The 15,340-nt window shown below is 41.4% G+C and overlaps 2 protein-coding genes across 2 annotated transcripts; both read right to left on the bottom strand.

Moving 5' to 3' along the window:
* Positions 1 to 1,724: 1,724 nt before the first annotated feature.
* On the bottom strand, positions 1,725 to 5,631 carry LOC137900078 (stomatin-like). Its single transcript, XM_068744126.1, has 7 exons — positions 5,462 to 5,631; positions 4,489 to 4,592; positions 4,281 to 4,353; positions 4,087 to 4,169; positions 3,795 to 3,998; positions 3,301 to 3,435; positions 1,725 to 3,189 (listed from the first exon to the last, which is right to left on the bottom strand). The coding sequence occupies exons 1-7, from the start codon at positions 5,511 to 5,513 to the stop codon at positions 3,001 to 3,003; spliced, it is 840 nt and encodes a 279-aa protein (XP_068600227.1). The 5' UTR covers positions 5,514 to 5,631; the 3' UTR covers positions 1,725 to 3,000.
* A 1,409-nt stretch (positions 5,632 to 7,040) lies between these two features.
* Positions 7,041 to 15,088, bottom strand: LOC137900734 (proline and serine-rich protein 1-like). The gene is made up of 12 exons (XM_068744865.1): positions 15,044 to 15,088; positions 14,908 to 14,973; positions 14,470 to 14,538; positions 14,150 to 14,244; positions 13,902 to 13,995; positions 13,191 to 13,301; positions 12,998 to 13,099; positions 12,619 to 12,697; positions 11,661 to 11,753; positions 9,429 to 10,743; positions 7,298 to 7,442; positions 7,041 to 7,166 (listed from the first exon to the last, which is right to left on the bottom strand). The coding sequence occupies exons 1-12, from the start codon at positions 15,086 to 15,088 to the stop codon at positions 7,041 to 7,043; spliced, it is 2,340 nt and encodes a 779-aa protein (XP_068600966.1).
* Positions 15,089 to 15,340: the final 252 nt, after the last annotated feature.

Below are 15,340 nucleotides of genomic sequence, written 5' to 3'. Positions count from 1 at the left end.
CTAACTAAAAAGGTATTGTCCGTTCACAAAACTAACTAAAACTAATAAAAATTAAAGACACTAATCCGTTCGTTTTCGTCTTTATCGATTTTGAAATTGATTTATTTTGCTCGAGGAGTTTTACGTGAGCCAGCGGCTCCGTCCGGCTGTTCCCGTCACTGCTCGTTGAGACTCGGGTTGGTGACGTCACTAGCAACGGAAGCCGGCAGGAAACGCCGAGTGCTCCAGCCCCATGTGGGATGTGTTTATTACGATGGAGAGAAACAAGAAAGCTAACTGCGAGATTGTAGCACGTTAGCAGCTATGCTGCGGACTGTTACGGTTGGTTGTTTAAAATTACTGAATAAATTATTTTATGTTATCTTTTGTTGAGTTGTATTATTTTATTATTTTTTAATCCTGCGTCTGACAAATAACACAAAGTATGAAAAACTAAAACTAATAAAAACTAAATTAAACTAATAAAAACAAAACTAAAACTAATAAAAACTAACAAATCCACTCTAAAAACTAACTAAAACTAACTGAATTAGAGAAAACAAATTCAAAACTAACTAAAACTAAACTATAATTAAAAATCCAAAACTATTATAACCCTGACTCCTACTGAAGGAAACATTTAAAGTCTTATCAGCAGTAGATTTGGGCTTGAACTCGGGTGGGACATCAGAACCCCAAACGCAGTCATGTGGTTCAAAATGAGCTTCAAACTGGGAATTATGGTCTACTTGTGTCCCGTGGGGGGGGGGGTCTCTGAGAACGAACATGGTGGGGCTGGTTTTGTGTGGAGGACAGAATGAGTGTGTTGTCCGTCAGACGAACCGGGGAACGCACACACACCCGACAACAGGAAGGAAGGGTGTCATAATACTCTATGACTACACAACCACATTCCACCTGTCAGCACATAGGAAGCCTGTAAACGGTGGAGTTAGCACACTGATAGCCGTAAAGGGCAGAGAACTTTGCTGTGACCAGTCAGTCATATTGGGAGGCAGACCGAAATAATACCAGGTGACGTTTTGTGTAAAGCGGTTAAGACGAGCGAAACAGGTGAGATACTTAAAGTGATGCCATATCAGTCTAAAAACACAGGAATGTACCTCTACTACGTAAATACATAGACAAAAATATTTAAGTATTTCTTATAAGATATAAAAAAATCTGTTTTGTTTGGGGGCCGCCAATGTTGTTTACGTCGCAAGGCATTCTGGGTGTGACGTCACGTGAAACGGCTGCAGCGCCCGGCTCGCTGCTATTGTTTAGCATGGCAGCGATGTTTCAGCAGCGATTCAGCTACTCCGTCATCAAAGACGTGAGGAAGAAGCCAGAGATGAAAATAGAAATGAACTTTAGATTTGGTCGTTTTGTTCTCCGTGGTGTCTGCGTCGCCATGCCAACAGAGAGAGCGAGAGCGCGCACTTCACTTGCGACCAATCTTCACATCCAGACCGGAATAATGAAAGAAACGGTTTCCATAGCAACCTGAGTTAGCTTAACGTCACTCGAGGTCAAGATAGCGAAACTATCTCTTCCGGTTCTCACTCACGTAAAGCTAATACTGTACAACAAATAACTGGCAGCGCTTCCTTTAGCTTTTTACAATAAAACAAGTATAAAATACATCCAAAAGCATTTTATACTTCACTTGTTTTTAGCTTTTACCCAGGTACCTTTAACAGATTTAAACCTTTTATAACGAATGAAATCCAATTCTTACCCATAACACATTGAGCTCATACTTTTTAAAAATCTATTTTCAATCTTTAACAGTACATTATGAACTTTATCAATACATTTATACATTTGTCTGGGTTACAAATAGTTATTAATTTTATTCACTTGCCACACTGACCCTCACTGTCAACACAAACATGACATTGAGAAGAGCACCAGCAAATGAAATGTGTAGAAATAACAAGAAAACATTACTCATGATAAAATGAGACAAAAAAAACCACATTGCACTTCAACCAGAGGGTTCAAGTTCAAGTTCCGGCCCAGACAGGAATACGGAGTGTGGACTGGTGGCTGGAGAGGAACCAGTCTACAGCCAGGGCACTGCCGAGGTGCCCTTGAGACAGGGCCCCTTGTCCTTATTTTGCTGGGGGCCCCCAAACAACCTGATTGAGGAGTTTGCCGACATTTTTAATGTATAATTTTCCCGAGGGCCGCGGCTCCAGTCGCCTTCATCCGCTCTCTGCGTGCAGGAGGGGGGTGTCCCTCCAGGCAGGGGCGGGCTGGGGTTGAAATTCAGCCCGGGAGCTCGGCTTGGAGAGGCCTTTTATCTGATCGCACAAAGGGCGCAAGTGGAACTGCAATTTTAACACCAATACATTATGAGCAGTATATCTAAACATATGAATGTATTTAATGGTATAAGCAATACAAAAAAAAAAAACATGCATCTTATCAAAATCTAAGCAAATATTTTGAAACAAGACTTCAACTTCTACTGACTTCAACTTTCTCTCCTGACTCGAACTGACTACTGGCCCAGTTTCCCTTTTCTGTGCATCTTGTACTGCTTTATCTGCATGAACAGAACGTCAGTAATAACTCACAATCACAGCGGTAAACAGGCCTGGTCTGACCATAATTATATATACATAAACTACAAGGTGTAAAACTGTACTCTGACCCTACCTGACTCGTGTTATTGAATAGTGTGTTTTTTTTTGGATGAGTCACTGAGATGTCACTCCAGGTCCAGCAATGGTCAGCTGGAAGTGACTCACCCGAGAAGAAACGCCTTATCCCGGCCTTTCATCTACAGAGGAATAACTCTGTGGGATAACCTGCCTCAGTGTCCCTCTTATACTGACAGGAAGCAGGTATTTAAAAAGAAACATAAAAATCATTTTCGATCATAACTGTTGTCTTGTCTCAAAAGAAAGTTATATTTTTTTATTTTTGAAGATTATTAAACTCTTTGAGTGCCACTTTTTTTTTTCCTGACGAAAGAAGAGACTTTATTTTATTGGCTGAGTCACTGAGGTGTCACTTCTGCATGAAATGAGAAATGACATCCATGGGCAGCGGGAAGATGATCGTGGAGTTCTTCTCCGCTGCGATGGTGTTGAGAGTCTGCAGGTAGCGAAGCTGCAGGGCTGACGGAGACTCTGCGATCACGAGGGACGCCTCCTTCAGGGCACGAGACGCATTCATCTCTCCCTCGGCTGCAATCACCTGTGTGTAGATCAAGAACTCCAGTTTAATGTTGCTCCAAAACTAACTGGAATCGAACCATCCAAGTCAGCACTTTATATCCACTGTAGTTATTGTGCCACGTTTCCTGACCTTGGCTCTGGCCTCTCGTGTGGCCTCAGCTTCAGCAGCCATGGCTCTCTGCATTTGATGTGGCAGCTTTACATCTTTTATCTCCACACGCTCCACCTTGATGCCCCAGTTGTCGGTGGCTTCATCCAGGTTGCTCTGGAAAAGACAAAGGAGAAAGAGGGGAGGCCTACATTGATTAACTCCAACAGATGAAATTCACTCATAATAGTGTTAGAAATAGATATAAAGACCAGATGAAACCCAGGGGAATATTTTTTTAAACTTTTATTTATCTTTCTTTCAGAGAAATTTGAAAATATCAAATGTGTATTCAGCAAAGGAGATGTTTGCTCATAGATATTTTCTATCGGAATTAAATTTACAATAGAAAAGGCTCTTTGTGCTCAAAGAGTAAAAAAAAATCCCGTCAGTAGTAATTATGTACAAATATATTTTAGCTTCTGAAAAATCTATTGAAACCACATCTCAGATGTAATGAGAATTTGATTTTGTACCTGCATGCTGTGAGCGATGCTTTCACGATCAGACAAGAGCTCAGCCAGGTTCTTGGTCCCCAGGACATTTCTGAGGGTGGTCTGAGCCAGCAGACGGGTGGACCTGTTGGCCTCTCTCACATTGACCACAGAGGCAATGGGGTCACTGACCCGGAAGTACACCACTCCATCCACAGCCACAGTAACCGAGTCCTTGGTCAGGAGCTGCCGCACAAATATAAGATAGCCTTTGCCGAATGTTCACTATTTTGAATGACATTATGATATTTTGAACACATTTGTGTTTTTCTACCTCCTGAGGTGGGATATCAAATGAAACTGTTCGCAGATCTACTTTCACAATGGTATCAGTGCATGGCAAAATAAAGAAGATTCCTGTGGATAAACAAGAAGACAAAGAATAATTTATATTTTGAAAAAGGAAATATATGAAATATCCTGTTTTTGATACACAAATGAGAAAATGTTTCCGTTTATAGCGTCTACCTGGTCCTTTAGCTTTCCTGTTTGTGATGCGGCCCAGTCGGAAGAAGACAGCACGCTCATACTCCTTAACAACCTGCAAAACCGGAAGACCACAACACAAGTTCTGTTATCAACATGATTTTGATGTGTGTGTGACTGTTCAAATGTGCAACAAAGGAAATTTTGGTTTCTGTTCCTGAATCCACTGTTGTTTATTGAGTTCACTCGCCTTGAGACAAAACCAGATGGTGAAGGGGAAAAGGATGAAGACGAAAAAGCCTGATAATATGACTAAAGTCCAGCCGCAGAATCCCAGACCACCTTTTCGCTGAGCTGGAGACAAAGAGGACAACTGTGTATGTGATTGATATACAAATTAGTTTGGAACATTCCCGTGGAAGTAGGAGTCCCAAGAGAATGCCTTGAACTGTAGCTCACACCGGCCCCATTTAAATGCCTTACAAGTATTAATCACAGAATGATGTTTGTAGATTCTAATATCCTCCGAATCATGACAGAATAATACTTGTGGTTTAATTAGTTTTATTTTTTACTTCTATGTTCAAAGCGTAGAAGTGACAGTGCTGAGAAAATAGTTTTTCCCGGACTATGTCGTCAAGTTGTTTGAACGACCAGTATCTACATTCGAACGACTTTATCAAAACGTTCGAACGTAGATAACTGGCAACAGGCAAAACTCTCACTTCTACGGTTCCGTATTTGTGCCCACAGTTCACTTTTGTTTAATCTGAGCTGAGGCAACAGAAAAATGATTAACTGAACTTGCGTTCAAATCATGTTTACAGTCTGTCATGATCCTTTTTGTCGCTGTGAAAACAATAATAACGCAAAGCTGCTCATGAGCAAATAAGTCCATGCTGAAAAACCTTCACAATGTAACATGATAGTCCCCTGCCCACATGACTTACATAGCAATAATACAGGCAGGTGTCTATAAAGGGGAAACACACGCACACACACCTACACACACACACACACACAAAAGGCTTTCGGGACACCTTATCCCAGTAACATGTGATTTCAATCTCCATGACAATACAGTTCTGCTTTGCCCTGAGCCTCTGTAACTGCTTTCCAACTACGTAGGTCGGATAAAAATTATCTGCTCTCACCTCTCCCAGCATGGAGATACAGATTATAACATCAGAGAAGAAGAGTAAAGAGAATGCGGTTCATCTTACGTATTAAATCTTCATTGCTCGTTCCTCTCCTCTGGTTCACTGTTCTATCCATTTCCAGTTTAGTGTAGCTGAGGAGTCTAATTATTGTCCTGGTGTTTTTGGTCCTTTCTTCGTTTCAGAACAGAATGAAATGCTTAACTTTACATCAACTCACATCCTGCTAAAGTGAGAAAGTGTTTAACCTTCTTCAGATATTTTAAAATGAGCTCTCACTTGACTGCATTCATTTAAATAACTGGCCACACCTATGATCTGTTTGTTGGCTTAGTAAAATTCCCCTGACTGAGAAGCAACACCTTCACCTGTTGGAATTTTACAGATAGAAAAAAAAGAGGGGAATATTTTAGATAGCCTGTAGAGTTCTGAGTTTCCTGTGATCCGGTTTAGTTTTATGGCGACAACAGCTTTAAATACAAACTCAATTATTTGATCACTATTGAGTTTAGCATTTATTAATTAAACTAGTCTTTGACTTTACTTCTGACTTTTACTAAGCTGATAAAATAAAATAACATCTGCGACAATGTACCTTTAACAACAGCAGATCATGGGCAAGTAAAGTGATATAAATAAACCGTAGTTTTGTCAATCTCCAGACATTTTATTTAAGGGAGTTTCCTCATAGCTGCAACATCACACATATTCTAGATACAGGCCAGCAAGCAGCTGTTTATTGACAAAATAATAAAAAATAAAAAATGAGAAAAGCATAACAGTGTAACAAATAGTTTTTCCATTACTTTCAAAAAAATAAAGCAACTGTCTCTGAGTCTGTTGAAGTTCATGTTAAATGAAATAAAATATTCACAATGCTGCAAAGCATTAGCAAAGAATACAGTCATTAGACAGCTCAAGTCCACACATCGGCTGATAAATGATCTAGGTTGTACTATAGCAGTACACACAGAGAGATATCTGTCCAGAAAAACTCTGTACACATACAAATTGTAAACTGTTGACAGCTCCGTAAATATTGAATGAAAACAACACATTTGCCTTCATCACAAAAACGCTTGATCTGATCTAACATATGGTTTGAATTAATGTGGCCTGCTTCAAAACACAAATTCACTAAATTTCTAAATTCATCAAAATGTGATGTCGTAATACAATATTCAAGTGACAGTCCAACCGGTATCATGAAGAAGTCCTATCAAATGGGAGTGGACACAGAATACAACAAACAGGATGCAGTCGTGGACATGATATCATGTGCCTTTGCTAGTTTATCCATCATTCATGATTCACTAATAAATGTTAATAAACCTGATTAAAAACAACCAAATCCAGCTAAGATTAAAAATCAAAGTCTACTTGTAAAATCTAACAACTCGGACAAAATCTTTCACGCCTGATGACCGTGAATAAAAGGAAGACTTACACCATCTCCGCCTTTATCAGCGCATAATTGTGTTCCTCGTGGAGTTAAGCCACTCTGGCTGTAACATACACGTAACTGAAACTGTCCAATCTGGCCTGCGTGACTCAGGGTTCAAGGTAAAAAAAAACATCTCTGGGGTGGGGCGAGGTGTGTGATGGGGCGGGGGGGGATGGTCAGATTCATAGCTTGTTATGGAAATCACTGCCAACCCAACTGGGGGTGCAGGCCTGGCTGGATGGCAAAGGGGTTTCCTGGGCCTGGAGGGTAGTTGGTGAAACTGTTGGGCTGAGGAGGAAAGCTCTCCAAAGCAGATGTAGTATGAGCCTGAAACAAGAGAATGAAGAGTCGCTTTGCAGCAGTAGTTTTATCAAAAGGAATTTAAATACTTCTATTGTGTGAGAGAGTGTGTGTGTGTGTGTGTGTGTGTGTGTGTGTGTGTGTGTGTATGAGTCTACCTGCAGCAATGCAGATTGCATGGCTGGGTTATGGAGGCCACTAAGGGCAGCAGGGGAGGCAGAGGGAGTGAACCCTGGCACCCCAGGGAAGGACAACAAGCTGGGGAATCCACTGCTCCCTGGAGGCTGAAGCCCACCACTCAACCTGCAACACACAGAACCACAACCATCAAACTAATATCAATGGAATTATAAACTCTACTATTGACATCATACTCCATGTTTTATTTATTTGAGCATCAAACATTAGGCATAAATTCAAATGAAAAACAAGAAAGCAAAAAAATAAATAAAATAAAATAAACACTTTTTCCGAAACATACATGTTTAAGATGCTCAAAGGGAGTAGGATGAAGTGTGAACTTATAAAATCCTACCCCCCCTACTGCAACAAAATGCTACTAACAGCACTTGCATTCTCTTTTAAAGTTAATGCGATAAAGTTTTTTCTCTTACTATTGGGACCTAACGAATAGTAGTAAAGGTGGTGTCTAATTGGATTGGTTATGCTTCTATCAATATATAAATGTAGTATTTTTTTTTTTTTTACACACTTTTTTTCCCCCCAATGTCCACCTTGCTTGTTCGTTCCTTAACTTTTGTCAAATGGAAATCACCTCTTTAAAATGCTGATTAAAGGTGCGACTTGAGCTCACAAAACACGTTCGACAGAGTTACAGAAGAAACTGCCAAAATGAATAGGTTGATGAAATAGAGCTGTCAGAAAAAAACAGACATGAAGTTGGCACCTGACGGGAAGGAAAAGTAAAAAGGGACTTTACGCTTCATAGGTGAGGTAGTTCCACTCCGCACACAAAATTAATGGATATAATTAATGACATTATTATCCTCAGAAGTCAAGATGGGTGTCACATGATGTAATTAACCTCGAGCAAACCAGGTCAAATGGGTAAAGAGTGAGTGAGGGTACAGTTTTTTATTATAATAATAATAATAAAGGTATGTTCTTATCTCTCAAAGTGTTATTTCTACAGTTGCATCGTCAAGGGTTCTTCAAAATTCAGAATGAAATTCTTTTGTGATCGTTGGTTATGGAGTAACTTGTTGAACTGCCTAGAAAATAACTCCTCACTTGGTTAAAGCTTGAATATCTTGCTCACAACAGTTTGCTGAATTATTTATTTCTGCCTTTAGTCAACTGATGTTGTAGGAAAAGATGTGAATTTGATGTGTGTGCAGTTTCTGTAGAAGAAAAACACGAGACGCGATGTTTGACAAACACGGGAAGCATGGCAGAGATGGACGGATGAAGAATGTGAAGCTTTTAAGGCTTCTTCCTGATTCTACCGGAAGAAGATTGGAAGCTTCACAGCCTCAAATAAAGACCCTACCGGTGACATCTAGTGGTCAGCTGCTCTTATAGCAGCTATAAACTGAAATAATTCACACTAACGACCAGTTGCCTGTTTGGATTGAGATAAATTATTTAGCTTTCGGCTGAATATTGGAATTATTTTTGTTCTCCAGTCCTCCCCCTCCCTGGTTCCTTCTTCTCATTGAAAATGTGTGTTTCCAGCGCAGCGTGTCATTCCTATATGTGTGTGTTCATTGTGTACTGATTGTACCTGCATTCTGCTTCCTGTAACTAAGAAGGGAGCAATGGCAGCGCGACGGCGTGCGCTGCAGCCCGATGGTCACTCATCAAATGTAATGTCGTTATCGTACCGTACTTGTGCTCTGCTGACAATGACAATAAAGTCTATACCATACCATACCCCAATCCCTATTTTTAATCCGACCCCTTGTTTTCAAGTCCCCTCACTTTTGATTTGCACCTCAACACAGAAAAACAAGAGAAAGTGGTTGAAATGATGCACCAGTCTGGTCACACACTCCCACAGCAGTTTGACAGCAGATTTAGTTTGCTTGGATTGTTCATGCATCCCATGAAACACTAAAGTAATCTGGTTCTATACAAGCTTGTTCCTCCCGCCATTGCCCAAAACAGCATGAGAATAGTGGGTAAAACATATAAATAATGATTTTTCAAGTGAGCGTTACAACATTCCGATTATATTGGAATATCAACATTGATCAAACACTCAAATTCTCAATTAATTTTTGGCTTTGTCTATATACCTTTGGTACAAATGTATAAAGAATCACATACCCAGGCTGGAAGTTGGAGCTGAATGCAGATGCAAAGCCTGGCAAAACTGCTGAAGGTGATGGAACTCCTGCCGCGGCTGCAGCTGCAGCGGCGACTGCCTGCAGTGGTGCCACCGATGCCACTGAAGCTGGAGTAGCCCCTGGCAGTCCCATGAAAGAAGACAAGGCAGGGCTGCCAGCACTGTGCCCTCCCGAAACTCCCAATCCTGGAAAGGCAGCAGGCCCAGGCCCAGGCGGGAGGCCTGGGAATATAGAGGGGGCAGAAGTGAGGCCCAGACCGAAAGGGGAAGCTGCACTGGGTGCAGCATTGGGAGCCAAGCCTTGGTGGTAGATGGAAGTTGGGGGATGGTTAGAAATCCCGCTTGTGGGGGGCATTGCAGGCATGGATGCAGGGAGGGTGGAAGGAGGGAGGGAGGAAGAAAGGGATGGAAAGGGGGTCAGGCCAGGATAATGAGGCGGCACTGGGCTTGAGGAGAGAGCTTGAAGGCCCGTAATAGCAACAGGACTGGGGAGGGAGACTTGAGGAGAACCCGAGGGGTGCGACAGTCCGAAGGACCTTGCTAGGGCAGCTTGTGCAGATCCTGGAACCACCAGGGAGCCGACACATGGCGTGCCAGAGCGAGAGGTGCCCTTGAAAGCAGAGGGCACGGGGCTGTTACTCCCACTGGTGCTAATTCCCGTGTGTCTGTTCAGAACTCCAGCCGTAGCCATGGCAGCTTGAATCTGTGCAGAATGAACTGGGGAGGGTTTGGGACTGGAACCTGGGGTGGATGGCCCAGGAGTGAGAGGTGGTGGTCCGGAGGGGGTGCAACTGCGGATCACAGAGCCAGAGGTGTTACCTGCTTGTGCGTGTATGCCAGGAAGGGCGGGGGCTGATGAGTGGTCTGTGTTAAAGCCTTTCTGCTGAGTCGAACCCATGGAGTTCATCTGAGAACTACACGGGGTGCTTGGTCTGGAAACAACATGGAAGGGGGAGGAGGAGAATCCACCTGGGACAGGAGTTCCACAAGGCGTACCTGAAGGGGTGTGGGCTTTAATGACAGATGAGGGTGTAGGGGTCGCATGGCCACTTGGGGTCTGTGGTCCCGCCTTGATCACAGACGGGGATGGAGCAGGGGAAGGAGAAGAAGCATTGGGATTGTAAGAGGGCACCATGCCGGGGAAAACGGGTGTTATGGGTGTTGTAGGAGTTTGCTGGGCAGGAGAATTCTGGGGTGCGCGGGTAGGAGTAGAAGGCGTGGATCCATGAGGAATGAAAAGTGGCCCGCTGTTTACTCCAGGTGTGGTCTTCTGTGGATTGCCTGGTTTGGCGTAACCTGGAGGGAGAAAGAGATCACAGTTTGTGAAAAAACTAGCATCATATGGCATGGCGATACTTCTTATATATCACCATGTAATTACATTTCATTATTAATGTTTTTTTCCTAGATACATTTCAAATGGAATAATAGGAATAACTTAAATGTCAATAGCATGGTGAGACAGCCAGGGCAAAGAGGAATGGCCAGAGAGCATCCCGGCGTGCAACTTATAGAAATGCCGAAACATTTCAAGATCGTATCCTGCCTTCTTCTTACCCTTGGGGAAACATGTTATATGCTACACCCAGGCCCTAAAAATGTATTTCAACTGCCAAAACTGATGAGGCAGCAGCATTCAAATAATGTTGTCCAATGCGGGGCATGTTAAATGCTAGCGCACAGAAAAGAGAACAAAGAAAAACAGAAATGACATTAGTTTGAGTCTATTCCCAGCCCATGCAAGCAAATACCGTACCGGTCCTCCCAATTCACCAAAACACACTTGACAATGACTGACCAGAAAACAGCAGCACAAGGAAGCTTTAGTGCAATAAAACAAGCTTCCAAGTACAAATGTTACTGACTGCCGACTGTGGAATTTTCCCACTCTGTCTTCTTCATCTGCAAAATAACACTAAAGCTATCGCTTCATATCAAATATAGAAAAATGTGATAGAATTGGGTGAAATTAAGGCTCCCCCCCCCCCTAAAAATGATGATTCAAAAGCTCTCTAGATTCTCTAAATAAAGGAATCCGATACCCCCCAGTGCAATAGCTGCGTATGTTTCTGGTCACTCAGTGTATGTAGGCCAACAGAAATAAGCACATTCTTCTCTTGATAAAGGCTGAGAAGCGCTGGTAAGCAGCATGCTAGGCAGTTAGTCAGCAAGCGTGAAGGCATGCCTATATGCTGCCGCACACACTCTCATACCTGCTACTTTGTGGGTAGAGTTGTAGGGGGGAGGGGGCACACTGGCTCTTATAACCCCTCCCACAGAAATATGGCCTGCGTTGTTGTATGCACCTGAGTAGCAGTTGCACATATTAACAGTTTCCACCACACACACACACACACACACAACCATAAGAATCACCCTTCCAATCTAAATAAGAGAAAAAACAGAAGAGGATTACGGCCACATGAAAAATTTCCCTTTAGAATTCTGACTAAAATCAGAAGTTAAAAAAAAGAGCGTTTTTCAGTTTTGAAGACAGAAAAAAGTTCCGCGTTCTGACTCCTCTTAGAATTCTGCCTTTGTCTCAGAATTCTGATTTTAAAGTCAGAAGTAAAAAAATAAAAATAAACTTGGAATAAACTTGTTTTCAGATAGAAAAAGTTTATAATTCTGACTAGCAGACTTTGTATGTTCTCCCCATGTCAGCGTGGGTTTTGTCCACAATCTCCGTTTTCTTCCTGCTTCGCCAAAAACATGAAATTTAGGTCAATTGATGACTCTAAATTTTCTGTAGTGTATGAGTGTGTGCATGAGTGTCTGCTTGTCTGTGTGGCTCTGTGATGCACTGGCGATGCACTTGGGGTGTTCACCCTGGCTCTCGCCAATAGTGAACTGGGATAGGATCTAGCAATTCCCGTGAACCGCAAAGGGGAAAAGCAGAAGAAAATGGATAGATGGGACTTAATTCTCAGAATCCTGATGGTAAAGTCAGAATAAAAAAGCAATGATTGATGTGGCCCTAATCCTCTTTCCATTACAAATAATCCAAGATTGTAGTTAAAAAAACAAACACATTAAGTGCACCCAAAACCACTCCACTCCACTCCACTCAGAATGATTGATTTCCCAATTTTATCAGACTCTTTTCAAACCTTTTCCTTGTGGCTTAGGTTTTTTACAGTGTTTGATGACTACCCAGGGAAATATCCTTACTTGGGGCTATGGTAGCATGGGGTCGGCAGGGCGGTATAGGGTAGGGCACCGGCCGATGAGGGTTGTAGGTTGATGGGAACTTCACAAGGGGGAAGAGAAAAAGACACCGTTGTTACTGACACTGCTGGTACAAAAACAAGCAAATCATTTTCTGATTCTCTCAGCAACTACCAACAGCACAGGAGCAAAGGGAGAATCTATTCATTCGTTTAGCCTGAGCAGATCACAAGTCAGTCTTCACTATCATTTACATTTTGACAGATATTTCAACAGACCACCCACCGCAGTGGAAAACTAGCACTGTCCATGCATTGCCAGACTGAGCCACTTCCCGCCTGGCAGAGGATTAAAATCTATTGATTCCTAATTGCATACATACAGGTTTAAATGGTCCAATGATTCGTGAAGCAATTCCCTTCCCATCCATATTGCTAGCGGGGTCATCTTTCTTATCTCCATCTTTCTTTATTGGAGGTATTCCCTGTAATTATAAAACACAATTTGAAAAATATTGCATGGACCAGTTCATTTTTAGCAAACCCAAAGCAGGCCTACAACCTGCACATACTCACAGGGAACGTGCCGCTGATCAGGCTGGGTCTGCCTTTAGGGTATGGATTTCCTGGTATTATACCACAGGAGGAGATCATGGCTACAGGAGCCTTGCAACCAACCTTACAGACCTTATGAGACAGAAGTTGCATCATTTAAAAATTGCGTGTGTGCATACTTGTTTGTGCTGCACTGCATTTAATATAATAATAATAATAATACAATTATTTGGGTTGTTAAAAACAATGCATTGACAGACAAACATCCACCCATTTTTTGTATGTGCTTATCCCAAACAGGGTTGCAGGAGGTTAGGCTTGCCAACTCAGCTCACATTGGGAGACAAGGAAGACCCTCAAAAACTATCCAGTTCACCACAAGTCCAACAACATACTAAAGAAAGATTCACATTCCAACTTATGGCCATCTTAAGAGTTGTCAATTCGCCAACACGGCACGTGATTGGACTGTGGGCAGGAAACCATGCTGATCACGCATAGTTGTTTTCAAAAAACAATTTACATCACCTTTTCAATTTTCTTATTGCATCAAACACTTGTCTCTGTATATCTAACTGCCAATAATTCTTTCTTGAAATTTTACAGCAACCAAAGGGATCCCACAATGACCTTTTGATACCAATACATATGTAACAGTAATACAGAAAAGGTTTTCTAGGCTGAGCTATCTAAAGCTAAAACAAAACAACTCGGTCAAATTCGACAACTTACTTGTTCCAGTATCCTACGAGCTCGCTTTTTCTCAGACAAGTGTATTCGAAACAGATCCTCCACAGGTCGATAATTTTGGGCATCTGAAATGTTCCTGTATTGGAACAAATTACCAGTAGTTGACTAGTAACAAATTAATCCAACAATGTCATGACCAAACTGGCTTACATTACAAGACAACATTTGCCTTTTATATATAATATTTTACGATCAGTTCAGGATATGATGATGATGATGTTTTCACTCACAAAGCTATGAGTTCCAGGACGATGAGCCTGTCCTTTGAGAAGGTGAAGCAATTCAGGATGTTTGCAACTTTTGTTGTCGGAATTGCAACCATTTTCTAAGTGACAAAGGTAGAAACATGTTTAAATGACACTTGTGAATGAAACACACAAATGACAGGAGGTGGCAATTTAAAACAAAATAATACATATTTACACGTTTTTACACATGTGTTAAGAAATGTATTTAGTTAAACATAACTTGATAATATATCATAAAGAATAAAACTGTTAATGCAAATAAACATTGGTACCATGATGAGTAAAAAAAAAAGGTTACTCACATGTTGTAAAGCCTTAACTGCTTTTATCTGTGGCTCTGCCCATGAGAAGTACTTCAATATCTCCATCACCTGCAGATGTTTAAGACCACCTTACAGTAGCAGTCCAATGTTCTCTCTCATATGATTAAATGAAAGGACATGACAATTATGAATGCCATTTTTAAATAATAAAAAAGAGGAAAGGAGTTTTCCTCTTAATTTGTCGCCATACCTGATGTCATGTAATACATACAAACCTTTCTGTAATAATGTCATTTTACACATATATTGCAAACTTTTAAAAGCAGATCCTTAAATTTAAATTAAAGTGCAATGGGTGAAAGATTAATCAGGATTTGAAACTCACAAGGTGCAATAAACTGATTCATGTTATGTGTGGGGGAACCTGTCCGAGATCAAAATGAGTGTCGTAACATGACAGTGTCGCCGTTTTGTTACCTGTTCACTGGAGAAATATCCATGCACCTGCTCAATGCCTTTAATCCGCTGATCGGTCAGGACGCACTGAAATACAGAACGAATTACAAAGACCCGAAGTTAACCAGACAATCAATTTAGGATTAGGAAAGCTTACCTTCCTGATCTCATCCAAGACAATATCAAATGATTTCTTATCCATTTTTGAGATAAATGTGCGCCTTTGTCAATTAAAAAGTTATTACTGTACACTAGACAAACGATAATTGCACCCTTTACAACACAACAGATAAGGTCATACAACAGAACGTATTCGGATGACTCTAAGTCCGAGTGTTAAGTTTAAGATTCAATGCTACTGGTTTAAATTCATAATGCTGCAAAAGCATCGTTTGCAAAAAGGGATATTCGTATTAAATAATTAGCTCTGTTAAAAAGCTGCATGGTATTTGCG

The sequence above is a fragment of the Brachionichthys hirsutus genome, chromosome 10, assembly GCF_040956055.1.
Source record: "Brachionichthys hirsutus isolate HB-005 chromosome 10, CSIRO-AGI_Bhir_v1, whole genome shotgun sequence".
Classification (NCBI taxonomy): Eukaryota; Metazoa; Chordata; class Actinopteri; order Lophiiformes; family Brachionichthyidae; genus Brachionichthys; species Brachionichthys hirsutus.
Note: the sequence above shows the minus strand (reverse complement) of the source record. Positions and strands in the feature narration are given on the sequence as shown.